General features: G+C 31.8%; 1 protein-coding gene across 1 annotated transcript; it reads left to right on the top strand.

Moving 5' to 3' along the window:
- Window positions 1–204: 204 nt before the first annotated feature.
- Window positions 205–7,881, top strand: LOC18050526 (E3 ubiquitin-protein ligase COP1). The gene is made up of 13 exons (XM_006447593.2): window positions 205–707; window positions 1,103–1,180; window positions 1,470–1,625; window positions 1,974–2,330; window positions 3,135–3,292; window positions 3,400–3,465; window positions 3,607–3,685; window positions 4,387–4,542; window positions 4,691–4,789; window positions 5,394–5,498; window positions 6,049–6,228; window positions 7,106–7,216; window positions 7,335–7,881. Exons 1-13 carry the CDS (start codon window positions 381–383, stop codon window positions 7,503–7,505), a joined length of 2,043 nt encoding a protein of 680 aa, XP_006447656.1. The 5' UTR covers window positions 205–380; the 3' UTR covers window positions 7,506–7,881.
- Window positions 7,882–24,088: the final 16,207 nt, after the last annotated feature.

Genomic DNA, 24,088 nt, shown 5'->3' with positions numbered 1-24,088 from the left:
TTTAAAAAAACCTGATCAAGCCCGTGTTTTAATATCCCCGCTGCCAAGAAATACAGCAAACGCGCGCATTTTTAAAACTGTGCGATAATATACCGTAATTGCCCAAAGTTGGTTACGTCGCAATGGCGATTCTTCGTGTCCACGTATTTGCTAAGAAAATAAAGAAACAAATTTCAATCATACATTACACACACATACAAACAGAGCCTCACGTGTTTCGTTTTCGCCCGCACAAAATCAGCCCCTGGCCCATACGTGATCCCCAGCCACTCCAAAACCCCCCCCGGCATCCGCAATAGAACTGGAGTAGAGAGAAAAGAATAAAATAAAAATAGAAGAAAAGCAAATCAATTAAAATTAAAAACATAGATAAAGAGTAAATGGACGAGGTCTCAACGGAGCCGGTGGTTCCGGCGGTGAAGCCAGACATGAAGCCATCATCCACAGATACCGCTCCGCAAGAAACGGATGCCGCCGCCGCCTCCGCCGCCGCTGCATCGACGTCGGAAGTGGGAGTGTCGGAGCTGGACAAGGACATGCTGTGTCCGATTTGTATGCAGATAATAAAAGAAGCTTTCTTGACGGCGTGTGGACACAGCTTCTGTTACATGTGCATCATCACTCATCTTCGTAATAAGAGTGATTGCCCTTGCTGTGGCCATTACCTCACTAACAATCAACTTTACCCTAATTTCTTGCTCGACAAGGTTTGCTAAATTCTAATTGATTTCGTTCTTATGAATTAAAATTAATTTGCTATCACTTGCTTACTCTAATTTTGAACTCAATTCCCTGTGACAGAGAACTAAGTTTGTCAGTTGCCCATTTAACCTATATGTTTTAAATGTTATTATGATTTTTTTTTAATGAATTTTGTTTTATGTACACTTGTTGTGAATGGCAGTGAGTATTCAAATTAACTATATAGATTTTGATACTTTTAGTAAATTATATATAGGAAAAATGGATTTTATTGCTGTGAATAGAATAGTTATAGATTTTAATTATTTGTTTGACTGGTTTATAAATTATTTGTATTTTGAAGTGATATTCTACACAATGCAGCTTATTGTTATACGATTTCTCTGTACCACATTTGTAGCTATTGAAGAAGACTTCTGCTCGTCAAATATCAAAAACTGCTTCCCCTCTGGAAAATTTTCGTCAGGCATTACAACAGGTCAGTTACCAGTAGACCATGAATTTACATCCTTGAGTATCTTGTTTCTGTTAGCGGTAAAACACTGGTAATGATTGAAAGAAATTAGCGTTGTGCTGGTGAACTTCCCCAGTTAGAAGAGAGAAAGAGAAAGAATTTAATACACTTCTATCCAATAGCAGTTCCTATTTGCTGCTGTTGACCGAACACTTATAGTATTGTCTTTTTAATCCGTAGCCGACGTTAACTTTCACTTCTGAATTTTATTCTTTTTTTTGTTATTCACTTGGGATGTTTTCTTGTTAGTCAGGGTTGCGGAGTGTCAGTTAAGGAGATAGACAGCCTCATGTCACTCCTTTCAGAGAAAAAGAGGAAAATGGAACAAGAAGAAGCTGAAAGAAATATGCAAATACTGCTAGACTTCTTGCATTGCTTACGGAAGCAAAAAGTTGACGAATTGAAAGAGGTTTTTTCTTCTAAGTTTGAAACCAGTTAATTATGGCTTAATCACTTTTGAAACCAGTTAATTATGGCTTAATCACTTTCATCTATAACTGTGTCCTACTCTATTTCTTTGCTGAATATAATTTTTGTTCAATTTTATATTGTTACTTCTAAGATTTATTTGCTGATTAAACTTTGGAGGTTGGCATATTTAACCATACTGAACTATTGCTATTGATGTTCTGCAGAGACCTTTTAATTATCCTGGTCTTTAATTGTTTTTATGTAACTTTGCCTAAAAGTATATGTGCCTGTATTAACAATTACATTCATTGATTTTCGTTTTTGTTTTTATCTAAAACTTTTGTAGATACAAACTGATCTCCATTATATAAAGGAAGACATAAATGCTGTTGAGAGACATCGGATAGATCTGTACCGTGCAAGAGATCGGTACTCTGTTAAATTGCGGATGCTTGGAGATGATTCTAATACAAGAAAGTCATGGGTTTCATCAATAGACAAGAACAGCAGTGGTATCATCACCAGTTCTCTGAATGCAAGAGGAGGGTCGTCTGCAGGAAGTCTTCAAAACAAGAAAGGGGATGGAAAAGCTCAAGCAAACTCTCATGGACATCAGAGGAAGGATTCTTTGACTGGGTCGGACTCACAGTGTCTTAATCAATCGGGTCTGTCTGTTGTAAGAAAAAAGCGAGTCCATGCACAGGTATGTATCCTCCATGGACTAAAGGACAATCTTTGAACTTCCACAGATTGGTGTTGTGTGCTATATGTTTTTTACGTTAGATGCATTCCCAGACATGCTCAACTCAGCACCACCTTATTATAATTACATGGTGTTGACCATGTGAATCTCTTTATCCATGTTCTGAGTCTTGAGTATCATATTGTGGAATGTTCTCATCCTGGGCTGTATGAGCTTCTTGTAACCCTTGGACTTCCCCTTTCCCAGGATGATTTAATTTATAGGCTTGATTAGCTGATACAGTTGTTGCTTGATAACAAGAATATGCACTGGACAGGAATCTTCCCCGATTTTATTTGCATTTTATTGGCAATAGATTGGTTTACTATTAGTGTGTAATTTAAGGGTTTCAATGTTGTCTGGTGAGTGCTAATAATTCATTAATCAAACTGCTTAAAACGTGCTGTTTTGCCTATGTGCAGTGGTTTTTTTGTGTGTAAAGTATTTGAAATTTTGTGCTCAAGCCAACTGAACTGGTATACAAATTATCTATTGCCAATATTCAATATTTATGTTGACACATTATGCTTGTAAAAAGAGAGAGAGAGTGGGGGAGAGAGAGACAGAGAGAGAGAGACAATTGTGGATTGCTCATCACATATTCTATTTCTAGCTTATTCTAAAATTGTTTAGGTCATGACATGCTGCATTTGAAAGTATTTTAGATACATGCACTGCTCAAATCTGCAGGCCTGGGAACATACTCCATATCTCTTTATTTTCCCTCACTGGATTCATTTTCATTCATTTCATCCATTGCTGCAGTTCAATGACCTACAAGAGTGTTATCTGCAAAAGCGTCGTCAGATGGCAAACCAGCCACATACTAAGCAAGAAAGTGATAAAAACATTATACACAGAGAGGGCTATAATGCTGGTCTTGCAGATTTTCAATCTGTGCTAACTACTTTTACTCGGTACAGGTATAAAAGCTGATCTTCATTCCGAGATTTTTCTTTGTTATTTGTGCTATTATGATTCTATTTTCATAACATGTATTTTGTCTGTTTTTCTCTTGTCCGTCAAACAGTCGACTGAGGGTTATTGCTGAACTTCGGCATGGTGATATATTTCATTCAGCCAATATAGTATCAAGGTGAGTAAAAAGTTTTCTTTTCCAATATCTTTTGAGCTTTTGATGCAATTTATTCTCGTTTTCTCCACATGTGTGCCTGTTATACATACAATAATCATGTCTTCTTAATCTTAGACTCCTGACCATGTGTTTTTATTGCAGCATAGAATTTGACCGCGATGATCAGTTGTTTGCAACTGCTGGTGTTTCCCGACGCATTAAGGTCTTTGACTTCGCATCGGTAAGATCTTGATTTACTGGTGTCAAACTCATTGTTTTAATTGTTCAGAGAGTTGCTAGTCACAAGTGAGAACAAGTATGTCTAAGAGACATGGTTAATGTCATACTTTTAGGCTTTAGCACAAGATAATTTTCCTAATTTCTCTGATTAGAGGGTTTGCATTTGACTATTAAGAAAAATGTGGGAATAAGGGGTATACTTTAATTGCAGTGGTTAAGAACGTTATTTGACTGATTTTATATCTTCTAAATTCTTCATCTTTATTGCAAATTTTGGTTTCTTGTCAAAAAATATTTTCCAAATTCTCTGATTAATACTTGGATGCCATTTTATAATTTATTTTTTGGTAACCAATTTTAATGAACCATTATCGATACATATGTGAGACATTCAGTTTGAAGAAACCTCCTCTGTAGGATCTGGTCATCACTCAGTAGAAGTCAGTTTTAATGGCTGTTGTCTGTGCTTTGTAATTATGTGTAAATGTTGTTTCCATTTGGCAGTTAGTGTTTCCTCTCATAATGATTGGCGGAACATCCTTGGGGGAGATTTTCTCTCTGTTTGATCTAGCTAGTAACACATTGACATTGATCTTAACATTGGTTACTTTGCTCTTTTCTAATGCATAAATCTGCATATGAATTTTTCATCCTCTGTCTTTGACTGTTTGGTTAACCATTGCAAATTTGCATGCTGTCCAGGTTGTGAATGAACCTGCAGATGTACATTGTCCTGTCGTGGAGATGCCAACACGTTCTAAACTTAGTTGCTTGAGTTGGAATAAATTCTCAAAAAATCGCATAGCTAGTAGTGATTATGAGGGAATAGTTACTGTTTGGGATGTAACAACTCAGCAGGTAACTGTATTTTATAATTGATGTGTGGTTAAGGTTTAATCTTGTTATGCACCTGCACATTCTTCATGTTTAAATTTTTACAATTGTAGTTATGTGCTTATCTCAATAACTTTCAGTTTATATCACACATACATGAACCTCTGTGCAGAGTGTAATGGAATATGAAGAGCATGAAAAACGTGCATGGAGTGTTGATTTCTCACGCACAGAACCGTCAATGCTTGTATCGGGTAGTGATGATTGTAAGGTACTCTATTAATTTTCATATCTTTAACCAAGAATTTCTTCATGCTTTGAGATCCATAATGCACTCTTACATTTAAAAGATAAAGCAAGGGGATATACAAGAAGGGATGGTGCAGTTACCAGCCTTGCCAATTTTTAATCACTGTTTTAAATTTATGCTGGGGTTCGTCTGAGGGGCAATGTGTGTCTTGCCTTAATTACACTTCACTGGTGGCATTATTGCTGTTTTTTAGTAATATGTTCCTCCTGTTATAATGTTGTGACAAGTTTGAGCTTTTCACCCCTTAATTTTGAGCTTTTGTCTCTTGACATGTGGCCATGGCTTATGGGAAGGTCAGTTGAGTAAGAATCAAAATTGTGTTAAGGATCAAAATTGTTTGGGTACATCTTATCTGGTGGCAAAAGATAGAGCTTTGTTTTTAAAGTTTACAAGATGTGCCCAACTATCCATTTCTATCTGTTTATATGCCCACTGTTCGCCTTCTTCCTTTTTTAGTTTGAGTGGAGAATTTTGCTGCATAGTCCATGTTGCTTCTGAACTTTTCAGATAATCAAATTTTGGTTGGTCTAAAGCCTACATTTAAGTTGAATTTTGCTTTTAACAGGTTAAAGTTTGGTGCACGAGGCAGGAAGCTAGCGTTCTTAACATCGACATGAAAGCAAATATCTGCTGTGTGAAGTATAATCCCGGATCTAGCAATTACATTGCGGTATGAGTGTTTTACTTAAGTATTAATGGATATGTATAATATTTAATCACTTATGTCCTAAATATTTTATCATCAAGGAGCTGATCTAGGCTTTTACCCTTAATGTAAAATTGTGCACCCGACAGACAACGACCAAGAAAAAATTATTCTAGTCTTATGCACCAATGTGATTTTGTCCTTTGTGCGCATGTGCATTTATGAGTAGTGCTCTTTGAAATCCATTTATGGGATCCCTCGGTGTTTGGGAAAGGCAAATCGTTAGTTCATTGTTGTTGAAAACTTTAACATGATTATTGGAGCACATAATTGCTAAATATTTTGTTGATAATTATTTTTCAATGGAATTAGCAAAAAGGTTTTGTAGTTTACTCTCAAAGTAATAGGTTGGAAAAACAAGTGCATTTATAGATCTTCCATATTGTAGCTTGTCATTATTAAGTGTTGTGATAATGGTCTCATTCCTTATCCAAAATAAAGCGGTGATAATTTGCATGCACCTGTTTTTCCATGGCAAAAGGATTCTTGAAGTGAAACCATCTCTGCTTTCCAGGTTGGTTCGGCAGATCATCATATCCACTATTATGATTTAAGAAATATCAGCCAACCGCTCCATGTGTTCACAGGGCACAAGAAAGCTGTTTCATATGTGAAATTCTTGTCCAATGACGAGCTTGCTTCTGCTTCTACAGACAGCACACTAAGATTATGGGATGTGAAAGAAAATTTGCCGGTGAGTAATAACATGCTTTTAATAAGAATATCTCTTAGATTACGCCTTCGTCACAATATGTCAAAACTAGCTTCTAGACTTCATTCTCATTAATCAAACTGATAGAAGCAAATTACGGTGCACATGTCAAATCGTTAACAGGAAATTTCAATGTAAATCATGTTATAAATATTTTTTCTTCATTCAATGCCTTTGTTGAAACTTCCAAATTGTGGTGACACTGTAATTGAAACTGTCTAATTTAGTAGTTTCCCGTATCTAGGTATTTCTAAGCTTCAACATACCTTCAACAATGGTTTATATAAAACAAAGAAGACTTCTAAAAAAATTTTAAATAAATAAAGCAAAGAAGATTATGAATTGTCTTTGGCATTTTATCATCCTGTATTTCTGCTTCAAGAGATAGATTCACTCTTTTTTCCATCTGGTTTGCTGATGGTTTGTCAAGATATCAGTTATTGCACTGAGTCTCCATCCCATTGCATCTTCTCTTCCCATAATATTTGGGATGGAGGGTAAGGCATGGCTAAGATGAATTTCATCAAACTTTAGTACAGTGCCTTAGTCTAACTTTTCCAGCAAAGGAGAAAAAAGAGTTTGAATTATTGGCCAATAAGAAATTCTCTTGTTTCTTTGCAGAGTAATTATCATTAATTCCTTCGCCATTTATGATCTGTATTCCCCAGACATTGATATAATTTATGTATTATGAATGTTGGGTGGAAGGCTACCTAATGTTGTATCTGAACATGCTATGATTAGCGACATTTGCAGATGTTATTGGTAGAATGTTTTCGAAGAAAACTAGGTTGGGAAACTCTTACTAATTAATTGGGTCTGAGCAAGTATAGTTGATTTCCATTTTTTATCTTTACAGGTTCGTACCTTCAGAGGCCACATGAATGAGAAGAACTTTGTTGGTCTGACGGTAAATAGCGAATACATTGCATGTGGCAGTGAATCAAATGAAGTATACGTTTACCATAAGGTAAGAAATTCATGGTAGTCAATCTTCATACACTCACGTCCCCACTCACCCCACTCTCCCTGCTTTCCCCCTTCCCCCGGGCCGGGAAACTAACTATAGATTTTGAATCAATGTGCAGGAGATCTCGAAACCTGTAACGTGGCATAGATTCAGTTCACCTGATATGGATGATACTGATGAAGATGCAGGATCTTATTTCATCAGTGCTGTATGTTGGAAGAGCGATAGTCCTACAATGCTAACTGCTAACAGTCAAGGAACAATAAAAGTGCTTGTACTAGCTGCATGAGTAAGTTAGAAGAAGAATAGAAAAATTGAAAATTGAAAAAAGAAGTGGAAATTATTGAAATTCTCTCTTGCAATTTGTTGGTGACTGCCATGATTATATTTTCTGTAGATATCACTGAAGTGTGAATAGAAAGTTGTCTTACTTGTAGGCCATGGACCCCATGGTTCAGTAAATTTCATAACTTTGCTGAAAACTACATGTACCCGCATCTCTGAGTAAGCATAAATTTTATTATTTTGCTGAAAATTACATGTATCGCCATCTCTGAGTAGCATTTAACTGCTGATTAATGTTGTATCAAACCTTCCCGGTAGTGCAGTACAAAATTTAATCTGCCGGTAACATTCTATTCAATCCTTTTTGGGTGTTTTTGTTCGAGCTATGCTTAGTTATTGCTTATTATGTTCTTGCAGAATTATTCCCACATATAATTCCGTGAATTTTGAATTCCTTTCAATTTCAAGCAATTGTTATTACGTACACAAAAATGAGCCAAGATCATAAAACTTCCCGAGGTAGAAATTGAATACCATAAATAGGAGACACTTCATTTTCGTTATTAAAAAATTTAAAACGAGGATAGAGGAAGCATCCAACAGCTAATATATTTCCATACACCAACAAGGAAATTTCAAATTATATTAGTACGTAGAGCTTATTCAAAACAACAGCAGAAAAACAACATCAGTGCATTACATGTTCACGACAAATGTTGTAAAATAAAAACTTGTTATGCTCTGCTACCCTATCCACACGATCATGATCATGGAGAGAAACAAAAAGAATGGGATAGAAAAAGGAAGAGAAGCCTCCACGAAACGGTGAAGCTCTTTTTGCTTTGATCCTTTGAAAGGTTTCTTGAACCTTTTGAAGGTCGAAAAGAGTGATGATGACCAAAGGTCACCATGTCTTTGGACTTGCAAGGTCAAGAAAACTCGAACGACCTTCGTAAGGTTCAAAGAAGAAGGGAGGAGACGCAAGAAGAATAAGCTCAGGAGAGATATCGCCACAACATCTACAGCACTGATTCTACTGTATCCCTAAAATCTTGACCTAGTTGAACTATGAAGTAGATAAGTTTGAAAAGGAAGGCTTCGTAGTGCACCAACGGAGACAGAGCCATGGCTATGACCCGGAGTCAGTGTGTGAGTTGACCCTTTGAAAGAGCAGTGGCAAGACAAAATGAAAAAGATGGGTGTTGATATTTATAATCAAAGCCTCTGCCGAGTACTGCCTGCTAGCTCTGCCTCTGCGTGTGAAGAAGTAAAGGCTAAGGTATAATTGGCTGTTCAAAAAACACAAGGGGCGTTGATGTATCATTTTCCAAAAAGCATTCCAGGATAGAAATAGATAATGAGAGTTTGTTTGTTCCCTTGGGATTCCACATAAAATTTTCTTTTTATTTTTATTATTATTGTTGTTGTTGTCCCAAAAACTATTTTATAATAGTGTGATGATAAGAATTACAAATATTTGTACAATTTTATATAAAAAAATTTGTATTATATTTTACTTGTATTCATTTTGGATGCCTTTGGCAACTCATTGAAGCATTTTTTTTTAATACAAAACCATGTTTGGCTACAATTTTTAGCCACATTGTACCGTATTAAAAAGATGGCTAATCTGATGAAAAAAATATAAAATATTTCATGAGGGAGTATAGTTTAGGTTATATTGCATTAAAATACTATTCATTTTTAAATGTAATCATTTCACTTTTATTATTCAATAATTTGTAATAAATTTTTAATTTTATTAAATAATAACTTATATTTATATTAAATAAATCTATTTTAAATAATAACATAAAATATAAAATATCAATTAATGATAATATATTATTTTACTTTTATTACATGAAATCATTTTAATTAATTTACTTTAAATATGCAAAAAGTACTAAAATACTAAATTTTAAAAGTAAATTTAAATTAAATAATTATTTTTTGACATAAATAAATAAAAATTAATTTATAATTAATTTGAAATTTTAATATTATATTACATCGTATTGTATTGTATTATATGATATATTTCATTTTATTTATATTTATAAAATTATAACATTATACTCTTTGATAATGGTATATCATTAAATTATTTGTATGTCATAAAACTTAATATATCAAAAATAATTATTTAATAATTAATTTCACAAATTAATAGTATAATACTAAATATTAATAAATTTCAATAATACTAATTTAACTTTAATAATAATATAAAATAATATAACAAAATAATACTATACAAAATCAATAGTATACCAAACATTGTATTGCATTATAATTTAATGCAATACACTATGATATAATACAACCAATATAATGAAATGCAATTTAGTGTGTCAAACGCACCATTAGTCATTTCACTCATTTGAAGGCTTGCAGTTTGTAATATTTTAACCCAATTTTGTTGAAAATAAATAGTATTATTCCTTTAAATAAAAGAAAAAGAAAAGAAAAACAAATTATGGGTTTCATTTAATTAATTTGTTAAAACAGGGGCAGTATTGAGGCGTTTGTAATTTAAAATTTAACATACTCATGAAAGAAAAAAGTGTGGCCACCAATAGGATTAAACAAAATTTCAGCTGCTGCATGAGACAGTGGGAAAGGGAAAAGACATGAACAAAACCCTAGGAATTTCAGCTGCAAATGGGTATCTTCCCCAACAAGCTTTAACTTTGTATGACTGTTCCCTTTGTCCCTCTGTGTATTTTTTTTTCCCAAATTCATACAGAACAAAAAGAACCCAATACCTTATTTCCCATGTCGTATGTAATAATTAAATTTACACACACAGAACAGATAGCAGTTTCAGAAATTGGGACCTGCATTATTTGTTGCAAGTCAATCTCAGCAATGGGTCTCTGCCCTCCTCATTGATGATGCAATTGGGGTAACAAACATTTCACCCTTAGTTAAAAGCCCTTTTTTTTTTTTTTTAATTTATTTGGTTTTATAAGACTCTTAGCAAAAGCTGAATGTACGTACGCACAATGACAAATCATTCAGAAGAATCATACCATGTATTTAATGTTTGACAACAATAGTAGCAAGGGTAGTAGGGTTTGGTGTGATCACTTATTCACACAGCAGTTTTGGTGTTATAATACTGGGAACCCCTTAAGAGGTACATAAAAATAGAAATGAATAGCATTTTTTACAGGCATGCTTGAGTAACACCCACCAGAGGGTCAAGTGACCACAGAGAGACAGACATTTATTATCACAAAGTCATGATGAGGTTGGTTTGTCATCTTATGTTACCCCTTTCAATTAAATTTTTGGGGTCCCATTTCTTGCACATCTAATTTGTCAAATTGGTCGGCAGACTTTGTCTTAATCTTCAGTGTCTATTTCAAGAGAGTGAAGCTACTTACAGTTTTCACTTTTCACTTTTCACTTTTCACCAAACATACTCTTAAAATTTGAAATCCATTTTTCGTCTATATTTACTTTGGTTCTAAAATTGTCCTTTCAATCAACACCGTTGATTTTTTATTTATTATTTCTTTATTGTTTAGCAGTTTTATCACTCTTAAAATCCGATGTACGATCTCTTATTTATTTCCTTTGGAGCCTTGCTTCTTATTCTCAACATTAAAAAGTTTTTTCAGTGATAAATTTTTAAATGAGAATCATTGTCTTAAATTAACATGTCTAAGGATTATAGTTTGAAAGTAGTTTCGAAGCGTAGAAGTGAATTATTGTAATTGAAAGAAAAATAAAAATTAAAAAGAAATTATTTGAAATTTGAGTAAACAAAATTGATAGACGAGGACAACTCATAATTAACTAAGGATTATTAATAAGTAATAGGAAAATTATTAGTCATCCACCTTAAATTTATTATGTTATAAGATATGCTGCAAAAATTTAGATTTGTTTAATTTTTGGCCCTATGTTTGTAGTTTGCATCAATGGTCTACCAAAATGTTAACTTCCACTTGTAACTAAGGACATCACAAGAGAAATTTAGATATTTAACATGTTAAATAGAAAAGAAATTATATTGTGGACTAAAATGATGAATTCAAAACTTGGAGCAACTAAACGGCATCATTGGGTGATGTTTTAATCAAGGCTCAAGTAGCGCATGTGAGGATGCATGTGAGAAGAGAATCAAATTAGCTATAAAGTCGTTATCCACGTGGCAGCATTTTGTACAATATGGGTTTATTATCAGCTGTTATATAAGTCGATTGATGAGGCAATTTCAGGATTAATTCTAAGAGCATTCTAGAGAGATTTTAGAGAGAGAGAGAGTGTGTGTATGTTATCTTGTACTTTGTAATCTTTTTTGCAATTGCTCTGTAACTTCTTTTGAATCATCAATAAAGCCCATTCTAATGGCTTCTCCTGTGAATGTAGATTGTGCATTCTTACACAATCAAACCACACAAATTGGTCTTCTTTGATTGAGTGTTTGCTTCTTAATTCAGTTCAATTGATTTGTGTTTTTTATCTTTATTAATGCCATAGAAAGGAGTTGTTAATCATTGAATCATCTAGGCTGATTTATTGATTCATAAGCATCTTGTGTTGATCTTGGGCAGTGATTGAATTGCTTGCAAATCTTTGAAGCATTCATTCACAACATATAGTTTAAAATAAATAAAAAAATAAAAAAAATATTTTTTTATAACCAATATTCAATTGAATCATTTAAAACTATAATTTCTTCCTTAATTAAAAAAAAAATTCTAATTCATCTTCACAAAATTACATAATCAAACTTAATCTATAAATTGTTCTAAACACTAATTTATAAACACCCAATCAATCCAATCTTAAAACTCAATTTCATAATTTAGAAAAGAAAAGGCTAATTTTCTTCTCAATTTATCTTTACAAATTTATATACTTAAATCCAATTCACAAATTACCCTAAACCCTAATTCATAAACACCTAGTTAGTCCAATCCTTAACTTAAGGTGGATGGTTGATAATTTCTTTAAATTTTATTTTATTGTTTATGATGCTAATTCAAAAAAGCCTATGAATTCAAGGGTAAAATAATCAATTTGCTTAAATTTTGTTAAATAGTTTAAGGGTGTTAACTTTTTTTGTGGATGACTGATATAAATTATAAACTTAGTGTGAAAATTAAATAAAATTAATTTTTTTATAATATTTTTAATAACAAGATAAACTTAGGATGAATGATTTGTGATACTTGGGATGAATGGCTGATGATTCTCTTATAGCACCACTCATTTTAAAACACTCTCCCCATTTTGATGAAAAATCGTTAATAGTTGGAAAAAAAATTGGGCCTAAAACTTGATTGTTTTAATGGACATTTCACAAAGCCAGAGCCTGGGCCAACTGGGTTTTCTCAAGTATGAAGCCTTTTGGAAGAGTTCGAAAGGCCACGAGATCCAAAATTGGAACAACGAAACATAAAGCGGGTAGAATAATAATCTGATGAAAATATTTTTCAATTATGGAATTCGATTTTGACGTTCACAATTACCATCAAACAATTCTCTCTAGCAACGTAACCCATTGTTTTGAATTTAAAACAGTTTAGAGGAATATTTTATGTGAACATGATTTTTAGCTAGAAAGATAAGCAAATTTCGAAACCCTAATCTGCTGTATGGTTATGTCTCCACTTTGGGATTAGAGAAATACATCGACACTACTGGCTTCTATCTACAATCTATTTTACCAATTATAGAAACATTCACAAACTCAGTCGTTACATCATAATTACGTAAACCAAAATTTAAAAATTAAATAAATTTTAAAAAAAAAATTATCATCTCATCCATGAACATGTCTATATATCTGGCTATACACACACACACACACACATATATAACTCACGAGAAAAATGGATCATTTGAATTTTGGCATATTTCTTACGAAACTGAAGCAATTATTTCTTGTCCATTATTCGTATCGCACGTGCGAAATTTGACGTGGCTAGGCAAGCTTTGTGCTTCACATGAATAATGCACTCCCCAGGGTCAAAAGCTTACTGGTATTTGCGTGCAAAGAACAACATTGCATGCTCACGTCATATGCATGGATCGCCCAAAAAAAAAAAAAAAACTTGTATATTTATTTGATTTTGATATTAATTTTTTTAGGGTTCTCGCCAAACTTGGGGCATCTAGTCATTTGCTTCAATATTAGCCCATGATTTAGACAATGTTAATTTTTTTAAAAAAAAAAAATTTGAATGTCTTTCCTTTCAAAACCGGCACGTTCGAATTAAAATATGCTAAATTTTGACATTCTCACCTTCATCGCTCGTCAACAATTGTGTTACTTGCCGTAGTTTCCATAACGAGCAAACTAAAGTCATGACTCTCAACTACTTCTAAACTCTAAACCGACGCATGAAATTTATCCTCTTGTTATTAGTTGTTAATCGAACGACTAGCATGCGGCAACGCGTGATGCCTTAATTTTTGGATACTTAGTATGTCACTTACGATGTCATCAAAATTAAGTATCATTTTTAGAACTATTATTATTCCCTGCCTGCCTGCGCACAATCATAGATTTTAAACCGTATTTATTTATACACGCTACTCTCAAATTCATATTTTAAAATGCACGAGCTGATGTCCAAGGTTAAAATTATTTCCCCATTTATTGTGTCTTTGATGAATAAATTCAGCATATATTAATCTAAATTCTTTCCTTTCATCCTAAATTTATGAAATAGTCTTCCTTATCAGTATTAAATAACCATTAATTGTAAGTCAAACTTTGTTCGGCGATTCTAGCCATGATACATTATAAACAAATCAGTATAAAATCTAATAAAAGATCGTTTGACAAAGCCCTCACGAAAAGCAAACAAATGCTGGCTCTTCATCAAGTCATCACAGGAGGTGTTGTTTTGTCTTTGAAAACCAAAAAGCTCAAGCAAGAAAATGGAACCAATCACGCTTCCGAAAGTCAAATTTAATTTGCATGCAAAACTAATTAATGAACCTTATCGATTCGCTTCCTTGATCTCAAGTCAAAATAAATTAATATTAAACACCAATTGTCAACTAAACAGTGCAAAATCTTTGTTTTCTTTTGATTTTCAGTAATTCATTAACGCAGTTCTTGGCTTTTTTTTTTTCCTTTTGCTTCTAGAATCTTTTATTTTCTTGGCCCTTCCTTGACTTGAGAAAAGATATGTACTCAAGCAAAGTAGAAGTAGAAAAAAGAGAGGGTATGCGGGAGACAAATGAAATTTTGATTTTGTAATTTACGTTTCAAATCAATTTCAAGATTTGACCTTCAAGGTAAGAGACTACCTAATAACATTATATATGTTACCACAATTCTAAATTTTTCTTTGCTTTCATTTACAATTTACTTCCATATTCTAATAATTTTTTTTGGGGAGGGGGGGGGGGGGTTACATATTTCAATTAGTAAAAGCTGCATCTCATTGTGAAATTTTAAGTATGAAAAATGTTAGAGACAGCTTACGGTAACAAAAAGAAAACTTATTAGAATTTGTAACTAATAACTTGAAAACTGCAACTAAAAACTTCTAGTTGTTGTAAGGGTGTAATGAACAAATAAAATGAAGGTCTTGGTCATATAATTTTTAGTGTGCAAACATGTATGCAACCGTTGGCTTCAGGGTATTCATTCATACATGTCTAAAAAGAAAAGTTAACCAAACTGAATTCTAATCATATTTATCTCCTTTTAGAATAAAAAAAAAAGCAAGAGTTATGTCTTTAATTAGGTATTAGGTTGAAATCAAAATCGTCCTTTTTTCAGTGTGGAGCCCTTATTTATTTTTCATCCGAACACGCTTTTAAACCGTACGGTTTAAGAGAGTTATATATATAGACACACATATATATGTATGTATGAATGAATGAATATGCAATCGTCATTTTTCAATTATTATATTTATTACTTTTTAATTTGGTCGGTTCAGTTTGCTTAGCTAAGTGTATCTAGCTAGTTGTATGAAAATTGCCTTAAATCAGATTTGGTGGCGTGAGTTTCCACAGTGCATTCCACCACGTACGCATAAATAGTGCATGAAAATGACTTCATTAATTCAACATTAAGAATTATAATATAAACTAAACTTCTTTAATTAACATCCCAACTTTTAACGAGATCCACAAATCGCATATTAGTTAATTAATATTAGAATTCCATTAATCTGATTAAGCAAAGAGTCCAAGCGGTGGTGATGCTCCAAAAGCTCTTTTTTTTCTTTTCTTTTTTTGCCGACATTTAATATAAGCCAACAAATTTGCTCAGTGCGATATTAGCTAGGTGACCTACTACTGTAATGGCAATTTGAATCAAGAAAGCAGAAACATTAATTAAAAAAAAAAGAAAAAAAAAAAGAGAAAAGTTTTCAAGTTGAATTAGGTGCTTATTATGATGATAACATACTTGTAAAGTGCTTTTAAGAATTTGGTTAAAGAGGTTGACTCAATACTCTTTGAAGAGATAATTAAAGGAGGCCGTCAATTTCTATTAGAATACTTAATTGTAACCATAAATTATTATTATTCTTATTCTTGTTATTATTACTAAGATGAAAATATATTCTCAATGCTTTAATTTTATCATTACAAGTATCTTTCGCTGATGCTGAATTTAGAAAATATTTTGTCCTATCATACGAGTAACTTTCACTTTGATGCCATTGCCCTTCCACTATATATAGTATATAATTAACAAAACAAATTTTGAACATTTACTAGAATTAAAACCATCAAATATAAAAGTTAAAGAAAACAAAAATAAGAAAATCCCCAAGTTGTTTAAAAAAAGGGGTTTTGTTTGGTATCATCATCAAGGTAATTCGATTTTGTAAAATTAACATCTATATTGTCGAGTACATGAAATGAAACAACACAAAAACACTTCAGCAAGTTATGTAAATTTAAGAAACTTCCAGAAATAAATTTGTCAATTGACTGCAGGTTCTAAGCACTTAATAAGCTGCTTAATCTTGTGTCATTGAAGAATCTTACAAAAGTTTACTCATCTTGCAATTTTCCGAATTCAAACCTTTCCGCTTTCGGCTTGCACTAGCACTAGAAGAGGAAAAATTCCATCCCCACGATGTTTCTGTAAATCTTTTGTGCTTTATTTTATTTCATTTTTTCTTTTTTTGGGTGGTCGGGTCAAGCTAGTACGGTCAAGCGAAGGCTAGCAGACTACATTTTTTCAGTACTACTAAAGGTCTATTTTACCCACTCGAACATTCGTTGCCCGACCCAGATGTGTAAATTTTGTTAAACAAGACTAAACACATTTCATTAAAGTCTAAAAGATACCAACCACAATTGAAAATGATCAAATTATCCATCATTTTATTTCGGAACTTTACAAAAGCATTTGTCTATTTAATCTAGAATTTTGTTGTCTAATCTCGTCTGGCAAGTACAGTTAAATAGTTTAATATTTTATTGTAACATTGTAATCAATCAATATTGCTAGGGTTGACAAAATCCGAATCCGGATCCGGATGTATGATGCATCTGGATCTGGATCCGCATTTACATTTATCCATCTGGATCCATAAATTTTTCTGCGGATCCTCATCCAGGTAAAATCCGAAATGGATGCGGGCGGATATTCCAGATATCTGGATCCGTAAAAATTAAAATTTGATAATTTAATATATAATAATTACCTAATGACATCAAATGAAATTCAATCATAATTCAACAATTAACAATTCAACATAAATAACATACAAACAACATCATAAATCCAATACCACAATATAAATCCAACATAAAAAATAACATAAATTCAAGTACACCACCATTAAAATCCACAAATAAAAACACTACAAAGCCATGGAAATTCCAAGCTTTGAATCCAACACATCATGCCTCTATATCGTCAATCAACAGGATCTTCCATTCCTTCATCATTCATAATTTGTTCTACAAATCATTTAAGCAGAGAACAATCTAATAATGAAACATAAAAAAAAAAATTCATTAGGTGCTCTATTAGTTCCAAATTATAAAAATATTTAAATATATGAATAAATAAAATAAATGTTTTTACCTTTGATTTTAGTCCAATACCAATTTTCAGTACACATCAATGCTTTCACAGTGTTTTGATGAAGTCTATTACAATTAGCACTCAAATGCCTACCTTCAGTGCTAAAAGCGGACTCAGAAGCAACAATAGACATAGGAATGGCCAAGAAATCTCTAGCAACCTCAGCAGGTATCAGATATTTACCTTTATTATTCTTCCACCAGGATAAAATATCGAAATTGCTAGTAGTAGGCAAAACTCCCTCATCTAGGTAGGTCTCCAACTCAGACTTAGCTTGCTTATAATTGACTTCTTTGGAAACAAATGAGTCTCATTCACTGGCCATACTTAAATCCTTAAAAATAGGAGTTTGTGACATACCTCAAGAAGAACTCTCCGTCTCAAAATCTCCTCCATCTTTACTTGCTGCATGATTTGATTCATACTCTTTCACTACTTCACTAAGAAGGTTAAATATCCTTTCAGCTTGATAGGCAGCTTCATTTCCATATATCTTAGGAAAAAGAAGTGAACCATCATCCTCTTAAACCTAGGATCTAAGATATTCTCTATGGCCAACACTCCATGAATAACATCCCAATATTTTTCAAACTTGGCAAGCATATTTTTGGCCATTTGCATAATCCCCACATTAGGTGACGTCTTCCATGAATTCATTAACAATCTAATCTCACAAATTTTAGGAAAACATAAATTAGAGGTGGGATATCAAGATCCAGAAACAATTTCTGTCAACATACAAAACAAATCCAAATGAGCACACAAAACCTTTGCCAAATCCCACTCTGACTCATTAGACAAATATTTATACTACTTATCAAGCCTACTCAACCAAACAAATGCATCTTTATACAACAAAACAATAGTGAGTATTAAGTAAGTTGAATTCCATCGAATCTTACAATCAAGAACTAAACGTTAGGCCTCTTTAATACTTATTTGGTGCACTACATCCTCAAAATTTTCAACTCTTCCAGGTGTAACAATCCAATAATTGACACTATCTCTTATATTTTCAACACCTTTATCCATCATAGACATCCCATCACTCATAATCAAATTCAAGATGTGAGCACAACAATGCATGTGAAAAATTCTCCCGCCTAAAATCAATGAACTTGGCAAAAATTTATCCAACAATATATTAATCATCGCATCATTAGCAGCACAATTATCCACAGTCATAGTTGACACTTTCCTATCAATATTCTAATCCATCAAACAATCATACAGAACATTACATATTACTTCACTATTATGTGGAGCTGACACATATATAAATCTAATAATACAAAAAAAAGTATAATGTAATTAAAATCATTAAAATGCGTTAATATTAAAATAAACATAATATAAATAAACAATCAATGAACTTGGCAAAAATTTATCCAACAATATATTAATCATCGCATCATTAGCAGCACAATTATCCACAGTCATAGTTGACACTTTCCTATCAATATTCTAATCCATCAAACAATCATACAGAACATTACATATTACTTCACTATTATGTGGAGCTGACACATATATAAATCTAATAATACAAAAAAAAGTATAATGTAATTAAAATCATTAAAATGCGTTAATATTAAAATAAACATAATATAAATATTAAAAGTGTTATCTCATAATGCAACTCTATAACACCTATATGTTGTCAATATAATGTGTCATAATAATCATATAACCCTTTTTTTTTGGTTACTAGTTGTCCACATATCTATAGTAATTACAATTTTACTCTCACAAGCATCCAGTAATTCATTGCCTTCGACACCTCAACATCATAAAGCTTCAAAATTCCATTATTGATTGTTTTTTTACTTATTGTATCAAGTGACGCTTGAAACAACTTCATCAAATCACTAAACCCTTAATATTCAACAAATGAAAGTGGAAGCTCATGCAAAACGATCATTCTTGCAACAGTAATCCTCACGATTGCCATATCACATTTTATTTTAGAACAACTCTCAACTGTAACGGATCCATCATTTTTTGTGGCAAGAAGCATTTGGCCAACATCCTTGAAATTCTTTCTTAAACAACTAGTATAATAATTTTTTAAGTGTGTAGTCCCACTAGAATAATGTCCTGTCAATATTTTACTATAATAGTTGCAAACTACTTAATACTCCCCATCCGCGTCTTTTTACCTCTTGAAATAATTCCATACATCAGAAGTTATCCTACCACCACTAGATTGTGCTGATGTAGACCCTTCCGCTATACCTCCACTGTCATTACCTCTTTTTTGTTTGACACCACGCACACAGCCACAACCACGACTAAAACGGCCACAACCACTACCACTTTCTACATCCGATTCAACTTCAACAACATTGTCATTTTCAAGTTCACGAACATCCTCCAATCTAACATTCGTATTATTAACGCTACTTGGAGAGAATGAAAAATTATTTTCTTGTTCCTTTTCGGCCATGTTCAACTAATCCCAAAACCTAATTAAAGTAATTCGTAAAGTGAGTTAGCATATGTGAAAAAAAATGAGATTAAGCATTTACATTGCATTGAAAATTAATGCATTTAATTAAAATAATTAAACAAATCAGCAAAGAAAATTAATCAAAAATAAATTAAATTGAATCAGTAAGGAATTTAAATTAAGCTAGCAACATTTTCAAGTTTAAATAGATTTACATTAGATTAATCTCATTAAATACGATCAAACAATTAACCACAATACCAAATTATTAACCAAAAAAATTCATGTAATAAATAGAAAGAACAGAAAATTAATAGAAACAAGAAAGTAAATTACCGACAAGAACAATCCAATCAGGCGAGGCTGGGATAATGGCAACGCATGCAACAATAGCGGCATGGAGAGGCTTTAATGATGGCAAGGCTTCGACAACGACAAGGCGTGCAATGTGCAGCGACAGCAACAACAACGTGCTCAAGTGAGCTTTGATGCAAGGCTTAGGTGAGACTGCGAGGAAGACGACGACCAGTCGACAACATTACAAGCCCTTTGATTTTGGGCGTTAGGGATTTAAGGGTTATCGGTTACGGCTGCTTGTGGTGAACTACCGTGAGTTAGTGAGTGTGTGTGAAAGTTGAATGCGATATTAACTTAGGGTTAGAGATTAGTTTTTTTTTATATATTTAAGTTAACATATTATATATAATATTTAATTTAAAACAAAATTGATCCGAATCCGGATACCTGATTTTCCAAATGCAATTACATCCAGATCCGAATCCGAATCCGTGCAGATTTTAATTTTTCATATCAGGATCCGGATCATTCGGATCCTTGTGGATGCGGGTCAGATCCAGATTTTATTACCATTCCTAAATACTGCTAGCTCAAATATGCGAGATTCCAGAATTTGTCTTATTTTTCAAGAACGGTAACCAAGCAATGAATGTTTTAACCAAATATGTACTTTGTTGTTATAATCATTTTGTATGGATAAAAGATTTTTCATAGGATTTAAGTTGTACTCTTTTACTTCATATTCTGAAACATATATGCATTTTAAATAATACGAACTTCACACCTAGATCAACAAACTTGACCCATTTACACTAGTTTGTAGAAATGTCTTAATTTTATGGGTCATTATATAATGTTGTGATTAAAATCATTGTATCAATATTGTATTTAAATATGAATTATGTAAATGAAACATAAGACATGCATATTTAACGTAAACTTGTAAATCAATATTAAGTGTAAAACAAAACATAAGATATGTAAATGAAACATAAAACTTGTAAATATAAGGTAAAATAAGTAAATTGACACAGGGATATCAATGGTAAACAAAACAAAAACTTATGAATCTAATTTAAAAACTTATAAATCAATAATAAGTGTCAAACAAAACATAAATTGAGTGAACGAAATATAAGACTTATAAATGGAAGGTAAAATAAGTAAATTAACATATGAGTGATAAGTTGGAATATTATCGGTAAAAAAAATAAAAACTTACAAATATAACATAAAATTTATATATCAATATTAAATGTAAAATAAAATATAAATTATGTAAATGAAAAATAAAACTTATAAATGGAAGGTAAAAACAAGTAAATTAATATAAGAATTATCAACAAAAATAAAAACTTACAAATGTGAAATAGAAACTCATTATAATAATGATTACCTTATAAATTTTTTGATTTTGTTTCTAAAATGAACAATGACAATTTTGGGTTTGTGTAATACATGTGATGAATATGTGAAATTTATTAAGGATACAACTTATTCTCAAACTAGGATTTTGAAAAACTATTTTTTCAGAGTTGTTTGTAAGATAAGGTATTTTGCATCTTTCTAAACCTCTTCGACAATAACTCAAATAATCTTTAAGTACAAGTAAAAAGCAAAGTTTAAAATTATATGAAGTATGCGTAAAATATAAAATTAGACCCAATTTTATTGGTACATTATATTTGTCAAGTAATAGAAGAAAATCTTTTTATTTTGTTCTAGCTTGATCCACATCAAGAAAAATAATTTTGCTTAACTAACTTGTGTAATAAACAATACTACGATAGAAAATGAAAAAAGAAAAATTATAAATGTCTAGAATGATTATAGAATTTATAGTTAAACAAATTCAATAAAACTTATTTCAATTATTTTCAAAATAATTTTTTTTGTTTAATTAAATTAAATGAATAAACTATTTTTTGTTCAATGAAAGTTAATATTGATTTAGAAGTTCCATATTATTTCTATAAATGTTTGTTTTGTTTGTAATTTTAAAAAATAATTTACTATTCTTATAATAATTTACTTAGTCTATATTTTATTTTCTAATTTTATATATAATTTATAAAATTTATATTTATCACGGTATTAAAATTACGGAGTATGAATTTTTCTTGATTTTTCAAATATGTAATTTAAAATGTACGACGTCCACAGCTGGATCAAATCAACAAGAACCGATCCGTTTACAAAAGAGACGACGAAGTCGGAAGGAGGCAAAAAGCGAAAGACAGCAGAAGAGAGGCTTTTGGCTTTTGAGTTTTTGATGAACGTGGGACTGATTGATTACTAAACTAATTAGTAGTAGTTGTAGTAGTTGTAGTAGTAGTAGTTATATATATATATAAATATATAAATAAATAATTAAAATGGTACGTGGCGCGGCGAATCTCGCATTCTAGGCACTTACAAAATCCTAGATCACTTTCATCTTCTCTCCCCGCATATTCTATAGAATGTGCTCTTTTATCCTTTTCCCCACTTTCTTTCTTTTTTTTTTCTTTTCATTTTTTCAAATTTTTAATCTTTTACTCAATAATTATTAGAAAGAAGAAAAAGATAAAGTGAAAGAAAACAATTATGAGAGTCCAAGTTCTACAATGTGGACCAGCGCACCCCCATGTTTGGTTCTGGGGCCCACGGTGATTGCACTTATTTATGAAATGAACTAATGAAGAGGGCATGAAAAGGGCGGGTCAGTTTTGGGAATATAGTATTGGAAAATTAAAGTACTCAGAATGTGTGGCTGTGATTGATGGCCCTCCGTTCTCAATTGTCTGAGCGTTTGATTACAGCCAAGTACTGGTGGTAGGGTAACATTCCTCATTCGTGACGGAGTAGCGAGAAACACGCGCTTGTTCAGGCACTGGGGCAGCACGTCCCGCTATTGCCAACAAGGCAACAAGCGCGTCATTGCTATTTAACTTGCTAGGGGTTGCTTTTATAAATAATTAGTTTCTACTCACCATCAATCTTCATAATGATTTTTTTAATAAAATTAAAATATAAATTAGTTAAAATTAACATAAAAATAGTATAATTATCTATTCATTTGTAGTTTTTATTCATAAATTTAAAATATTTTTTGTTTGAAAATTATCAAAAATTTCAGCACTGAATTTGACAAAATAATGACCGTGAACATGTGCAAATTTTATAAAATTATTAATAAATTATGATAAATTTTATTTTTAATATTTTGAAAAAATGTTTAGATAACAAATTAGTTCAAAGTTCTCATGCTAATTTAATTTAATTTTGCTAAGTGTAGTAAACAAATTGATTATAATTTATTCATAACTTTTTTTTTTCAATCCAACATGCAATAGTTTTAATATTTTACCCTATATATTAGATTCAACATTTCATATTTGTAGAAACCCTCCACTTTGAAATCAAGTTGCAATTTCAATTTAAATCTATCAAATTGGATCATGAACAATCACATCTAAAGCACAATAATATTTGAATATTTCCTAAACACACAAACAAATGAAAAACAAGAAAACTGAGTTTCTTAGCCACGCTCATGCGACAATGTATTAAAATGGTGTTCTATAAAAGAGTTTTGTTACGTCACGCTTATTACTATGCGTGTGGTAATCTCCTCACTCACTCAATAACTCAACTTATCCAACCTTTTTACACAACTTTTTTTTTAAGCCGTTTATCAATTATTAATTTTCTTTTTCAAATAGACCCGTGACCGTTATTTTAGATTATCAGATTTTATTATTATTATTATTATTATTATTATTTTTACACTAATCATCTGACCGTATCATGGACGGTGAGAAATAAT

The sequence above is a fragment of the Citrus clementina genome, unplaced genomic scaffold, assembly GCF_000493195.1.
Source record: "Citrus clementina cultivar Clemenules unplaced genomic scaffold, Citrus_clementina_v1.0 scaffold_2, whole genome shotgun sequence".
NCBI lineage: Eukaryota > Viridiplantae > Streptophyta > Magnoliopsida > Sapindales > Rutaceae > Citrus > Citrus x clementina.
This window is presented reverse-complemented; position numbering and strand designations above follow the sequence as displayed.

Coding starts and splice junctions, on each gene's coding strand:
- LOC18050526 (XM_006447593.2), top strand. CDS start 381: ATGGACGAGGTCTCAACGGAGCCGGTGGTTCCGGCGGTGAAGCCAGAC. Junction 1,181..1,469: donor TTCGTCAGGCATTACAACAG/GTCAGTTACCAG, acceptor CTTGTTAGTCAG/GGTTGCGGAGTGTCAGTTAA. Junction 7,217..7,334: donor AAGTATACGTTTACCATAAG/GTAAGAAATTCA, acceptor ATCAATGTGCAG/GAGATCTCGAAACCTGTAAC.